The 15,629-nt window shown below is 40.2% G+C and overlaps 2 protein-coding genes across 9 annotated transcripts in view; one reads left to right on the top strand and one right to left on the bottom strand.

The window, feature by feature from the left end:
- nedd4l (NEDD4 like E3 ubiquitin protein ligase) overlaps positions 1-8,760 on the top strand; it is a 68,428-nt gene extending 59,668 nt beyond the window's left edge. For all 8 annotated transcript variants that reach the window (XM_083793766.1, XM_083793765.1, XM_083793762.1 and 5 more), the window contains 8 exons: positions 121-216; positions 602-675; positions 835-895; positions 2,400-2,459; positions 4,249-4,356; positions 5,337-5,433; positions 6,013-6,085; positions 6,458-8,760. In XM_083793766.1, the coding sequence (XP_083649892.1) occupies positions 121-216; positions 602-675; positions 835-895; positions 2,400-2,459; positions 4,249-4,356; positions 5,337-5,433; positions 6,013-6,085; positions 6,458-6,560 (672 nt within the window). In that variant the 3' untranslated portion in view covers positions 6,561-8,760. The remainder of the gene's footprint in view (positions 1-120; positions 217-601; positions 676-834; positions 896-2,399; positions 2,460-4,248; positions 4,357-5,336; positions 5,434-6,012; positions 6,086-6,457) is intronic.
- Positions 1-15,629, bottom strand: part of znf532 (zinc finger protein 532) — a 136,028-nt gene that overhangs the window by 47,332 nt on the left and 73,067 nt on the right. The window lies entirely within an intron of this gene.

The raw sequence follows: 15,629 nt of genomic DNA, 5'->3' as shown, positions 1-15,629 counted from the left end.
GAATGGGTTGATCAGACCAGTGTGTGTCCAGCGGAAACCTCGTTATGAATCTGATCTCAGGTCAGAATGGGTTAATCAAATGGGTTAGTTTGTGATGATGTCTCTTGCGTGTCCCTAAAGGACAGCGAGTACTACAACTCTCTGAAGTGGATCCTGGAGAACGACCCCACGGAGCTGGACCTGAGGTTCTGCATCGACGAGGACAACTTTGGACAGGTAACCACAACAACTCAAACAGACTATTATGGAGTTTATTGTCTCAGGTTCTTATTCGTTTATTGTTTTATTTTTTTAAATAGCCATCAACAGAGCAGTGCTGAATGATTTTTTTTAAACCTCATTCTTTGGTGTCCTGTGTGTATCTGCCATATAGACATACCAGGTGTCTTACTGTGTGTATCTGCCATATAGACATACCAGGTGTCTTACTGTGTGTATCTGCCATATAGACATACCAGGTGTCTTACTGTGTGTATCTGCCATATAGACATACCAGGTGTCTTACTGTGTGTATCTGCCATATAGACATACCAGGTGTCTTACTGTGTGTATCTGCCATATAGACATACCAGGTGTCTTACTGTGTGTATCTGCCATATAGACATACCAGGTGGACCTAAAACCCAGTGGCTCGGACATGGTCGTCACCAATAACAACAAGAACGAATATATTGAGTAAGAACATTATACAATTGTATTATTATTATTATTATTATATTTTGCACTTTACTGGTTTAAATTTTTGTATGATGTGCCTTTCCTAACACTCACACTAAGAAAACACTTAATGTGTCCATAATACATGCTACATGTATATGTGTATCTCTCTAACAGCCTGGTCATTCAGTGGAGGTTTGTCAACCGCGTGCAGAAGCAGATGAACGCATTCTTGGAGGTACGTGCAGTAATGTCAGCCACCACATGGGGGCAGCATGACAATAGACTTAACTGATGCAAGCGGCCACAGCTGTAGGTGTAATCAAAATGTTCCAGGGTCCACCGACCCTCAATGTTGAAGTGTGTTGTATTTCCACGTTCTGTGAATATGTGAAACATGTCTTATACAACCATACGTAGATTTAACCTCAAAACAGTCTAACCCCCGGCATTCTAATGGCATTGTCTTATAATTGTCTCCACCAGGCCAAAGGCATGGGGAGAGAGTATGTTTTGCACTCCGTCCGTCCGTCCGTCCGTCCGTCCGTGTGTGTGTGTGTGTGTGTGTGTGTGTGTGTGTGTCCGTCCGTCCGTGAGCAGCTAATCTCGGCCACCGTTAACCCGGTCGATGCCAAATTTTGCACACACACTCCCTGGATGCCAACGATGAACCTCTGCCCCAAACTTTCCAGAACGGCCTGTTATAGCGCCACCAGGAGGCCGCTTTGTGCAAAACAAGTTTTTGCACAGTACACCTACAGATTTTGTCCAAACATCACGCAAATTGGTACACAGTCTCTCTAGAGCCATTCAACGAAACCGGTCTTTCACATTTCTCAGACTCCATCCTGATTGGTTAAGATTGGCTTCCAAAGTTCACAGGAATGCTCACTTTCAAACAAAATGCTGCAAATCATGAACACATCGCGTGATTTCCGTGAAATTGTGCACCCACATTCCCACTAGGCCGAGGACGAAATGCCACATGAACAATTTCAACTCAGCCTCATAACTGGCCGAAAAGTGTTTTTACCTCTATCTGCACGGATCTGTGGATAACTTTGTATGCCAACTCCCTAGAGGCCAAGGAAAAACCTTTGCCTGGAATTTTTCACATCTGCTCTTTATAGCGCCACCAGGAGGCCGACATATGTAAAACACATTTTCTATTATTACTCCTTCAGATTTTATCCAAATTTCACGCAAATCGGTACACATGATCTCCATAGTCATGCCATGTCCTACATTCCTATCCTGGTGGAGACCTGTGCCCAGAAGGGCACTTTTTCTAGTTAGAACATGTTTTGACTATTAAAAATGTCATGTATAATTTGGCTAAAGGAATCGTGACATACAAAAACATGTTTGTCATTTTATTATTTTAGTTCTTAGGTTTTCTGAGCTCAATTGCACCCAAAAGAACTGAACTTTTAACATTCAGTAGATTTTCTGTGGTCTGGGGTTTTCTGGCTCAAACAAGTGCTCTGATTTGCCTGTGGACCATTGTATTTGTGATTTGTAAGAGTCCACAAATCCCATATATGACATAAGAATTTGCCAGCAAATGTCACTGTTGAGGGATTTTGCCTGTTTTCATTGCTGCTCAAAAGGCTTCAGAATACACAGAGAAAACCCCAGACAACAGAAAAACCACTGAATGTTCAAAGTTCAGGTTGTGTGGGTGTAATTACGGCCATAAAACCTAAACCTAAAAATTAATGTTCCTTTTATTTGCTTTCCAGGGCTTCACTGAACTCATTCTCATCGATCTGATCAAGATCTTTGATGAAAACGAGTTGGAGGTATGGAATACAATCCAGAATCAACCTGCTCTATACTCTTCCATTCTCCGACTGTATTCTAACCAAGCATGCTGTAGAAGTGTCTATGCTGACAGTCCAAAGGAGTACATTTATTCAAGTTATTTGTCACTACTACACTATGAATACAGATTAACATGTGTCTGACTCTGATCTACAAATCACTTCCCAGACAAATTGACCCTCCTTCGATCATGTAGATCAGTGGTTTTCAACCCTTTTAATTTAATTTAGTTTAACAATAATTTAATTCCTGAGAGCGTAAAATGAAACCAAAATGGACCCATCTCAAGAGTTAAAGATCTATAAGGGTCCATTTGGTTACCAACTCTCCATCATTTACCTGGGGACCACCTGGAACCACTTCAAGGACCACTGGTGGTCCCCGGGCCACTGGTTGAGAACCACTGATTTTTGTAAAGCAAGCCGAGCTGACCCGGCCAGCAGACCTGCGGTCATCTAGACCAATAGGCTTAATGTCACTGCGCTCGTGTGTTCTGCCAAATATTTTTCCATGTAAGCTTATTTTTCCAAACGTTCTCATCTAGGTGTAATGTCGAACATAATGTCGAATATGAAATATTTTGAGAATAGCAGACCTACAATCACAACGCAGTGTGGGATCATTGCTCACAATGTGTCACACTGCTATTTGTTGTGAACTTGTAGATTGGCTATTTTTGAGGGGCACTTGCCCCTCGTATATTTAGCTATTAGTGTATATTTTTGTCCTACACAAACATTAAATTCCCATTGACAATGAATGGTCTGAGCAAATAGGCATAGTATCTATTTTACGTCATGATGATGTACGATGATAAGAGTCCCTCACTTCACACGGGTGTGATTATTTTTATAGTGTCGTACAACAAAGCATGTCAGGTTCAAGTGGCTTAACTGCTGTCTCAACGCAGTGGTTTAAAGGACCACTTCACCACGTTTCAACCTATCTTCATATAATAGGTCCTCACTAATAATCATGAAAAAATGTCGCAATTTTTTCCTACTCTGTGTCTCATAGGAGGGCTGTGGGAAGTTCAGATACCGTCCTCCAGTGATGGGGAATACAAGCTAATAGAAACTGCAGGCTTTCTAGTCCTGAAAAGTTGCAATGCGAAAATGGAAGCCATCGTTCTCACGTCACGATAATGAAAATCTAAACATTTTTGTTTAAAAAAAAATCTGCCTAATGATGATGTCACTGGAGGACGGTTTCTAAACTGCCCACAGCCCTCCTATGAGACACAGACTGAGTAGGAAAAAAAAATCATGCCATTTTATCATGATTATTAGTGAAGACCTATTATATGAAGATAGGTTGAAAATGTACATTTACTCAAGCACAATGTTGAGGTACTACTTTACTGGAGTATTTCCAATTTTCTATACTTTTACTTCTACTCCAGTACATCTAAAAAATTTACTTTCCACTACCATGATTAGAACACATTCGTTACTAGTTACTTTGTAGATTTGGATTGTTATTACAAAGCATTAACATTATGTTAACACTTCAGCCTTATTTAAACGTTGTTTAATACATTTGATAATCTGTGAAATGGAACATTCTGCATAATGAGTACTTTTACTTATAATACTTTTAAGTATATTTTTATGCCAATACATTTGTATTGTAACATGCGTGTTTCTACATTGCAGTATTGATACTTTTACTTAAGTAAAATAAATATAGTACGTTTCCACCACTGTCTGAGGGGGATTGTTCACTGTGTGTGTGTGTGTGTGTGTGTGTGTGTGTGTGTGTGTGCAGCTGCTCATGTGTGGCCTGGGGGACGTCGACGTCAATGATTGGAGGCAACACACTGTTTATAAGAATGGCTACTGTCCCAATCACCCTGTCATACAGTGGTTCTGGAAGGTAAATATGCTGTATGTGTGTGTGTGTGTGTGTGTGTGTGTCATAGCTCTATGGTCAGAACATAAGACCTTTGGTCTGTCCAGAGCCATCTCACCTGAAATGGTGCCAGCAACATCAATTTTGTCCAAATTTGAAAGGAAAACGTCAGTTTTCTCCTAAGATGGAGTGGGGATTTTGTCCAAAAAGCACATGTATGATTGTATGGTGTGCTTTGAAACATGGAAGCAATGGCTCTAGAATAGTCACATCACCCTTACCCCACGATCAGGCCAGTGGCAAGTTCTCTGGCCTAATCTTTGGAAGATCAAAGTCTGTTTGGATGAACGAGTGTGTTTGCTCTGATGAAAGAGACTAGAGCAGCGCTTGCCCCAGTTATCAGCTGTCTGGAGCTTGGTTCAGCACGCTTATACACACACATCTTAAATGCACGTACGTACACACACACACACACACACACACACACACACACACAAACGGGGTCATACGGGCTGGACTAATTCAAACAACATCTGTTTGTTCATACAGTTCCTCGGTTACAAGGAAATCCATCATTACAACTGCTGTTTGTTTATGTCCTTTATAAGAAGAAAGAAGAGTTGCTTATTAAGACCTTAGGACCTGATTCTACAAATGTCGTCTAAATCCTGATAGTTGTCTGAAAAACCTATGTTTCTATGTCAGTGTTTCTCAAACCTTTTTGCGCCAAGGACCCCTAGAATGATATGTATTTGGCCGCAGACCCTCGTCTGAACATATGTTGTTCCAGGGACCCCCCCAGAAGCAAATAGTTATATAGCAGATAGCAGATCTACGAGCTATGAGCTTGTAGATCTGCTATTTTTCAGTGTGTTAAGTGGTTAAAAGCTACAGTATGAGGCCACACAAATGCATCCTCGGGTCTAAATTGGTTATACTGTAGCTCTACGTGGCATTATGCAATGTTCCTGTTTGATTTTTGATGTCCCATTTGATCTGTTCAGGTTGTCCTGTTGATGGATGCTGAGAAGAGGATCCGTCTGCTTCAGTTTGTTACAGGAACATCCAGAGTCCCCATGAATGGCTTTGCTGAACTCTACGGTATGCACTGTATTCTTACCAAAAAAATATAAGATTAATTGGCTTTTGTAATAGCAGGATACTTCTTCATCTTTTAGTCAAATATATTATCACGTTGTCACCCTTCAGAGAAGGAACTTTGTTAGTTATTATTATTATTTAGAAGAAAAGAAATCAGTACGTTTTAGTCCCATTAGTGAAAAACTGTAATTACAATTCGTATTCCCTCTTGCATGAGTGGTAGACACAATGGTTAGGAATTCCAAATTGTGTAGCTTTTAGACAGCGGTGCCATATACATTTTGGCTGGTGATCAATGTTACATTTCTCACCCTGGTAATAAAACGAAGCATAATCTGTAAATCTAAACATAAGAAAAAAGGCACAGGTTACTTTTGTTGTGTAAAATCAATGTCTGGTTTTGTTAACACAACAGAATCACCCAATACAATCCCATGCAAACGTGTGACGTGTCACAAAGAAGTAAGAGTACAGTCTCAAGAAAACAAAACTCGGGGAAATTCGGTTTAGCAAGCAAAGACTAAATCAATAAACTTGGGAAACTCCAAGTGTTAATGATATCCTCTCTCTCTCTCCAAGGTTCGAATGGTCCTCAGCTGTTTACCATTGAGCAGTGGGGGACCCCAGAAAAATTGCCAAGAGCCCACACATGGTATGTAACAAGTAATACCAACCATGCTTTCATGCGTGCATACCAGGGGGGCAGTCAGACAGATATTTTGTGAAGCCACTAAGGAAATCGGGACTTCCTGATAATGGCCTGTTGTGGCGCTGTCATTGGGCCCAAAAAAACCCCATATCTCCATAGAGGTCCATGTATTTGGGCCCAACTTCACCTAGACTGTATTACCTTAATAAACATGGTCATGAATACTTTCTGCTTCCAGTCACTAGTTTAAAGTCTCATTTCTCATGTCATAATATTCTTTTTGGAAAATTATGGTCCCATTTATATGCTGCTTATACGTAGCATCCCAACACGCCCAAACCCCAATGCATCTGATCCCATATGTTCTCCTTTCAGTTTCAACCGATTGGACCTGCCCACCTACGAGTCCTTCGAGGACCTGCGAGAGAAGCTCCTCATGGCCGTGGAGAACGCACAGGGTTTCGAAGGGGTTGATTAAAAAAAAAAAAAAAAAAAAAAAAAAACCCAAAAAAGAACACGGCTGCATCAAATACAGCACGGTCACGGGAAACGGTCACCACACTGCCATTTTTACAGTGGCTGTATAGCAGTTCCGTGCCAGCATGTTGTACTGTATGCCTGTATGAACGAGCGTTGGGTTGAGACTGTGCAGTGACTCGTCGAGCCAATGACCCCTACGTCTCCTATCTCGTCCTTGTGCTGTACGTCGGTCACTCTTTCCAGGTGCATATAGGATGGAATGGGTGGTGGATGGGGGAAAGGGGATAGAGTTGCACCATTCAGAATTCTATTTACTACACAGGCATGATTTACATATGATTACAACTGCCCACTGTATGCCTCTTTTTTCCCCCCCTCTCCTGTTCCTGTGAAAATCTGCAGTGCTGGAAAAAAAACACTAATTACATTTCATTAGATCCTTTGTGTATAGCTCGGTATTTTTGCACCCTTCTCCATCTGTAAGGGTCTTAGCATGGCCTTAAGCCCGATCTATACTTAGTTTTGCGCTGGTGTTGCGTGTAGACAATAACCAATCTGCAACGCATTGTGAGCTTGCAGATGGGATATCTTCGGCGTGCGACGTCCACGCCCAACAAAGTATAAATCAAGCCTTGACGTGGCTTTTACATGCACTATTCTTTTCCCCAAGGAAAACGGTAACGGCACTATACGATCACGCCTCTCAGATCCTCACACACCAACTCCGGATTACCGTGGGAATGTTAGCCAATCACAGATCAGGAGATCTGACGCAAACCTTTTTAACGCCACCGTCGTGTGATCCAATTCAACTCAGTGATCACCATTACAGCCTGTTGTTGTAGATTCAGAATAACATTGATTCTTTGGGACGGACTGAGAAATGAAGAAATGTATCAACTGATGGTTTGATATCTCCTATTAAAAGTTTAAAGGAAAAGGATTTCTTTTCTCTCTTTTCATTTTAAAGTTTTTTTTTTTTTTTTCGTTTTTTTTTTTTTTAAATCAATGTTATTGTTCTTACAGGAAATACTCAATGCATTTGTACTGATGAATACTGATGTTTACTATTTGGACATTTCTAGACGGAATGTGTGGAGTGTAAATCTGGCCAATTTGGGAAATGATGAATCCATATCATTTGTCATGGTGATAGAAAATATGTTGAATAAAATGGTTATCATAAGAGCTATTAAAGCAGCATGATGATGTATCTTGTGTTTGCTTTGATTGCTTTAGTAATTGGAAGTGTAATTATCCCTCTGGGTCCGCAGGTTTGGGGAGGGGAAGAATTCAATGGGGATAGTTTGTCTGAGAGATATGCGTCACAGTGATTATTATATTAATATTGTCATGCTTATAACTGTTCATAATGCTGTAAATTCTTATAAAAAAAGAAATTATTTCATGATATATAAACATGTATGTATGGTCATTGGTCATCTAACAGAAGTATTAACGATGAAAAACACAGAAAATGAAGCGTATGTCCGTGTGTGCACTGTGGCACTGGGCTGTGTGCGTGTTTGCGAAAAAGAAAGCTGTGATTGCCACTGAATATAAAAGCAGCACGTTTCTTACAGATGGAGAAAAAAAAGATTTCATTTTTTTTAACGTTCATTTTCCTCCCCTTTTTCTAACAATTGAACCTAAAGGGCACTTTATAGATCACTTTAAGGTCATGTCGCCTATCTTATGTCTTCTAACTTGAATGTGAATTTGTTTTATTTTTATTTTTCATTCAGAGCACTTACTTGGTGCAATATACATAGTTTGTAATACCTAATTTATGCTCTGTCGCGTGCAATGGAAATAGATCTACAAGCCACAACGTGTCGCATCTGTGGCACGTTGTAGTGTGCAGATCTGCTACAACAGGACGATGCACACGTCAAATTATAAATAGTCTGTAAATCTGGGTTGCTGCTAAGGTAGAAAACATGACCGCTGTGAAGCTGAGACTTTACATTCTTAGTATTCTCTCTTTCTTTCTCTTCCTTGTTCTGTTTCTTTTCTCTGACCACCACCACCACCACCCAAGCTGGCTCCGTATAGATTTGTCCTTTTATATGGGGTGTTTTTTTTAATTATTATTAATGGTGGGGAAATATCACTTTTGTTAAAAGATTCCACTACTTGCAAGTATTTGTGATTCATATAACTTGGGTCAAATAAAAATGAAATGTAGAACTTTTCAAGCTGTGTTGCGTTGATCTGTGGAAAGGTCATTAGTGAGACTGCTACTGTCTATGAATTGTGTCTAGTTCAAACAAATTCATTGTCTTGCAAACTCAAGTTTGAGAAATTGATCAATCACAACGTTTGAGTCTCAAATCAAGACTGTCAAGCAACTCACTCTAGACTGGACTATCTGACCTGAGAGAGGCAGTGCCACAGAAATATTTTGAATGCAACGATGTGTAGGCTGTTTTCCGCTGGGGCTGTGAGTTTTTACTAATGTAATTTATTTTTATGTGTAAACTTGAAACATTATTGTCCTGTAAAAAGGACTCTCTTCCCTTCATCTTTATCCTTTTTAGTATAATAGTGTAGTGAACCTGACTTGGAGTGACGTCATACAAAAAATATAAACTAGAGACATGTAGGAATACAAAAATATAAATATTTTACGGTCAGTCGTTCACCTTAGGTGGTACCAATTAAAGAAAATATCAGTGTTGGCCCCTGCACTAATAAACCTGGCCAGCATTGCCAGGGTTATTGTGCTGCGCATTCAATTTTCGGTACCCAGCATCGGTGTGTTGCATGAATGCACTGACATCAACCGTTGCCCCAGATAATCCCAATTTGTGCTGACGTCAACGATTGACTTCACTGCTTAACAATTCTGATTTCCGCTGATGACAACCATTGCCTGTAACAATAGTGATGCTGTCAGGAATGTCTATACAAGGACATATACCGGTAGACAACTTTAAATGTATAGAATAGATTAAACAGGTGGTGTTTTCACACACTTGGACCCTTTCAGCCCTTGAAGTGGACTCAGACCATGACTCAGCAGTGAACACAACCATAGAGGCCAACACAAAGACTGTTTTCAGACTGCCTTTGCTATGGCCTATGCCCTACAACACATTTAACTCAATGTAATGCAGTGCTTGAAATGAACAAGAATGAATGGTATAAATTAATCAAGTCAATATAACCTTATTCTTAGTATTAGTGAGTGTGTATACGTAGAAAAACACCAAGTGTTTAATTTCATTCAGCAGTTCTTGAGAGTTGAGACTATCGGCATATTTTACTGATGAAAATTAGGTTTATATTAAAACTTCATTTTCACTTTCAGAGCTATTCAATAACTTCTACTTTACACTCTCTCTCTCTCTCCCCAATCTCTCTTTCAGTGCACATGTGTGGTGAAGGGACGTCAGTTCATTCACACAGGCAATCTAGGAGTTATCAGCTTCAAGGACGAACAAATAAAAGCCTCCCTGCCAGTCCGGGGACATTTTATCAAAGCCCCCATGTAGCCAATCACTCGATCTGGTCACAAACAAACCAGCAGCCAACCCTTCTCCAGTTCAATCTACTATAATATATGTACGTGTAGATAGATTTATGTCTTAAATAGTCTATGTTTAATTGTGTTGTTTCTTAGTACATAATGTGTAAAATCATGACCCAAAGCTAATTTGTATTGTAATACTGGGTATAGCTACACTGTTTTCCTATGAAAGATAAGACGGTTCTAGTAAATGGGAGCCAGTTGGGACTATTTACAGTGTCTCACAGGCCTCTGGTATCCATGGTTACGTCCGAGCACTGACCTGAGTGAAACCCTGAGCGGACGTTTGAGCTCAGGTAAACCACAAGAACCCTTTAATACTGTTATTTTTATACACATTCAAATACTTATATTATTAAATACTCAAAAGGGAACATTCGTACACTCCAGCGGTGGAAGAAGAACTACGATTATTTTACGTAATTAAAAGTATATACCATAAGTATTTGTATTTGAACCCAGTTTCCTGCACAAGTCCTGACATTTTTACCAATGAGCTAATAGAGCCTGCATGCTTCCTCAGGGGATACATTGAATCTTGACCATCAGGTCAAAATTCGTGTCAGATCCTTTGTCTAGGTGAGACATGACCTTTGTACAAAATACAACCACCACAATTGTATAAGTTATATTGTATTAACATAACCAACCAGGGGCACGGTGGCACAGTTGGTAGTGCTGTCGCCTCACAGCTAGAAGGTCCTGGGTTCGATTCCCGCTGGGGACGCTGTGGGCACTGGCGGCGTGTTCCCTCCTCCGCGTCATCAGTGCCCATACCCGAGGCGGGGGTTGGCGATAGGGCCTTTCTGTGTGGAGTTTGCATGTTCTCCCCGTGTCCCCTAGGGTAGATACCCTCACAAAAACATGCCGTAATCCTGGTCTCTAAAACTACCTCCCCCTGGCCAGCCGGGGCGCCTGATGGAGGGGAAAGGAACTGGTCAGAATGACGTGTCCCTTCCACGCGCTACGTCCGGCCGGGGAAATTCCCCTCTGTCAGGTGAAAAGAAGCAGCTTGGACTCCTCATGCATAGAAGGAGGCATGAGGTCAGTGTAGCGCCCAGGATTACATTAGACAATTGGCACTGGGTGAAAAGAAAACTGGGTTACAAAATCGTGGGATAAAAGAATAAAAAAAAACATAACCAACCAACCATACAGATTGGACAAAATTACATTTGATTCAGTAAAGAAAATAGCGCAGCTTTAATTCAAATAATTATTAAAATAAAAATCATCCACACTGTAAGCTACAGAGGATGAAGCAAGGTGTAATTATCAGACCTTTCAAACCAATATGACGGCTGGGTTGAATCTGATTGTCAGGTTCAAGAGTGAAACCTGCCTAAAAGTCAGCATGGTTCCTTGGGGACATGGTGGAAAACATTGTGAAAGACATTAAGCCAATCAAACCCAAGGAGAGGGTAGGTGTTTGTGGGGGTAAGTAGCCTATCCAATGTGTGAGCAGGGGGCCCTTCCTTGAGGGCGTTGCTTGGGTTCCAAGGTATCTGTAGCTAAATGATTGATAGTTAGGAACCAACCATCCTTATGGATCTATATCGCCGAAGATCATTTAAGTATGAAGTATTATCTAATTATTAATATCAAACTGGGGGGTGGTCCTTGAAATCTAAAAGTGTGAGAATCAGGTATGTGACACTAAACTTAAAATAACTGGGAATTACGGCCCTGTTACCACATAGTTGTTTTTTTTTCTCCCCTGTTGCTCACCATCTCCTGCACATTCTACCTCTGGTCAGGGTCGATCAATACTTCTTTTTTTTTTAACACTTTATTTAGATTTTTATTGATGAATAAATGAAAAAACATATGTGTACATTTTGTTTTATCCGACATGTAAATATCCCCCCCTCCCCCCCAATCAAGGTCAGAACAAGACAAATAAAACAAAGACAGACAGTACAAGACAGTAAAAGTAATTAGTAAACTAGTTTTGAAAGTACTAATGAACATAGTAAGAAGAAAAAAAGTAATAATAATAAAATACAATAAACAGTATTTTCCATCAGGGTATATGGTATCTAGGTTACATACATTGTATCCATCTTTCAGTTTAGATAGTAAATTGCTCTATATCCAACTGTCTACTTACTGAGGGCCTCTAACCAGAGGTCGCCCAATGTCAGGTTTAGTGTGAGGTATCAGATTGTACAAGGGAATATGGGTTTAAGTGAAAGGTATACTTTCTACAAACTCTATGAAAGGGGTCCAAGTCATAATGTATCTATCTTTAGAACCACTTATACGGTTGTACCTTAGTTTCTCTAGGGGAAGCATGGAGAGAACCTCTTTGACCCACTGTTTGAACGAGGGAGGTTTCCCCGACTTCCATTGTGTCGATCAATACTTCTGCTGTAGCTTATCACTGATGGGGAACCGTCTGTTTGTCCAAACCCCCCTCATGGGCTACATAAAGAGCGGGACAGTTCTAGGACCAGTTGCACCGTGGACCACCAGACCTTCATCACATGCAGGACTGCAGACTCATCACTGGACTGAACTGAACTGAACTGGATTGGACTTTAAAACTGTGCTACACGGACGAGACCTGTCCTGGAGACATAAATGCCGTGGAGCGGAGGAAGAGGAGTTAGAGGGAGAGAGGGGACAGGGGACGGCGGACCACTGGATATTGAAGAAGCGGGAGGGAGAGAGATCGAGGATCTTACTGTTCACTGTGGAATCTTGGGGTGAGTTGGTTGGATCTGAGCTAGATGGGGTCTACTTTCAAAACCTGGGTTGGTTCCTTGCCATTGAACGGCCTACAGCACATACCCAGCAGTATAGCCTAAAACTAATAAATCTGTGTATCACCGTGAGAGTTAGACAAATGTTATGTAACCATTTTGTCCTATCTCACTCAGATTTAAATGAACTGTGGCTTTTTCGAGGGAATTGAGCCTAGTTTCTTGAACTACATTCTGAAACCATATTTTACCTGAAATATCATAAATATGTAATTCTGTTCTAATAGTCTACATTTTGGCAAGTTTAATCTTCAGCAATCAGCACAATGACTTGTATGGAGTATACAAAATAGCACTATGGCAGTGGTATTGGTAGCAGTGGTGAATGAATAGGACACATCACATACAAGTGGTAGCTTCATGTTACCTCTCTAATTTTTATCTCATTCTGTCTGACTTATATACACACAGCTGCTCACATACCCACTCAACAGATAAGTCTCAGCTTAGTTAACCTCAGCTTAGAAACCTTTTCATATATTGTAGTTTTCTGGTATAAAATGGATATACAGATTGCTGATTGCGAATTGAAATGGCTTTATCCAGTTCCTGCTTTCATGGGGACACATTAACTATAGTCTAGGATAGTTTCAAAGCAGTAATAATGAACATGCCATTGGTTGACCCTGAAATACCTGCTATAAAACTCAGCCGGCTGACTAACAAGCTAGGCGTATTCAAATAATTAATCATTCTCTTGTGAAATCTACAGCCTGTCTTTATTTACTTTGTTCTGTTTCTCTGCTATTCATGTCTCATACTAATTCCCTTCATCACCTTACCTGCATTTTATGTTTTTTTTTCTTTCTCCAGAAAGTCTTCTCACAGTCTGTCTGTCCGTCCGTCCATCCTGAACCATGTCTTCCAGAGCTATGGAGTGTGACAATGGTGTTTGTGTCCTGTGCTATCAAACGCCATTATCACACTAAATAGCTATGGCAAGAACAAAACCTCCACAGCGTACATGGGCAACTGGCAGCCCCGGGGGCCACATGCGGCCCCCCACCACCATCAGTTATTATCACAATACTGATATATTTATTGATCTCAGCTGTTATAATTCCAAACATGCAAACATGACCCACTTTAATTACTTCATTCTGCATAGCTTTAATAGTAGTATTAAGATGTTGTTGTCTTTTTTTTCCAATGTATTTGTATTTAGTTCATAAAGTTAGATAACTAAATGCTTTTGAAATTAAATAAAAAAGTATCTTCAGGATTCCAATAAAAAAATGCAACAAATGTATTCAGGATTTCAATTCCAATATAGCAAAAATAGCTGCTTTACAACTGTGACCCGTTTTGAGCTTGTAGATTGGCTATTTTTGCTATGACAGAAATATGCAATGTGGCCCTCTGGAGTGGCCCTCTGGAGTGGCCCTCTGGAGTGAATGTGGAACTATATTGTGGCCCTCTGGAGTGAATGTGGAACTATATTGTGGCCCTCTCCATCGTCAAAGTTTCCCACCCCTGCTCCACAGGACCGATTTAAAGACATTCTCATAACATGTCCTAGATTGTTACATTGTGTTTTATATGACAGTATTTGTTGACCACATCTTTATTACTCTATTTTTTATTTTCTTTGTTTTATTAATTCATTTTGCTCTTCAAAGGCTGAGTGGCTTATTTGAGAACTCTGGATATTCACCGTGAACATTCAGCGGAGATATAGCAAATCTACAGGCTCAACGACGTTGGTGGAGTTACAGTATAGTACAGTTGACAGTGTAGTTAAAAAAAAGACAGGACGGTGAAATAATATTCACTTTAGTTTTCCTTACATACAAAATGTGCTCCTCTGTAGTCATTGCATGATAATAAATTAAGCCAGGGGTCTTCAACGTTGTTCAGGCCAAGGACACTTTAGCTGAGCAGGGAGCCATAGGCCTACTATTGTATACTGTATATCCCATTCTGACCTGAGATCAGATTCTAAAAATGTGTATTACATCCTGACAGTTTCATTATTAACCCATTCTGACCTGAGATCAGATTCTAAAAGTGTCTTAGATTTTTCAAAAATAGCAGACCTACAAGCTCGTATCGCGCCACTCGGTGGCGCGATATGAGCTTGTAGATCTGCTATTTTTCAATAGCTAAAGCATAACATGATGCCAACACCAAAATGGGTGCCCGGTCAGAATGGGATATACAAATACAATACAATACAATAATATATTTTGTATCTATTTAAAATATATTATTATGTTGGATGTGTAAAAGTTGGATGTGTAATTTAAATTACTGTACATTTAATGGGGGGGGGGGGGGGGGGTTGGAATTTGGCCCCTGTAGTAACTCCAAGGACCGCACCTGTTAAAGACCTATGAATATAAATGTACTGTACTGTACTATAGTGAATGATGATATCTATATACGATGTACGATCCTGCACTACTAGACCACAGACACAGATGGTTGTTTGGTGACCCAGTTACCTCTGCATGCCAGAGCTGCTCATTTGTTGCTTTAATGCCACACATTGTTATGGACAGAAATGAGTGACCCGCAATTGTTGGACATATACGTCCATCCCGACAGTTATTGTGTTTTCATTGATGAGCTGAAATAGAATACTTCGAATCATTACAATGCCACAGAATGCGGCATACGTTTTCTTACAACGTCACCACAGTAATAAAGACAATACTGAGATTGGCTGTTCATTATAGGCTACGTTATTTGTTACAGTAAAAGTGTTTTTCACTTATTGTTGTATTGTATATTTTTTCACTGACACACACACACACACACACACACACAC

This window comes from Protomyctophum parallelum (assembly GCF_964188405.1).
Source record: "Protomyctophum parallelum genome assembly, chromosome: 21".
In the NCBI taxonomy this organism is placed as follows: Eukaryota; Metazoa; Chordata; class Actinopteri; order Myctophiformes; family Myctophidae; genus Protomyctophum; species Protomyctophum parallelum.
The sequence above is the reverse complement of the archived record's forward strand: the minus strand, read 5'-3'. Positions and strand labels throughout refer to the sequence as shown.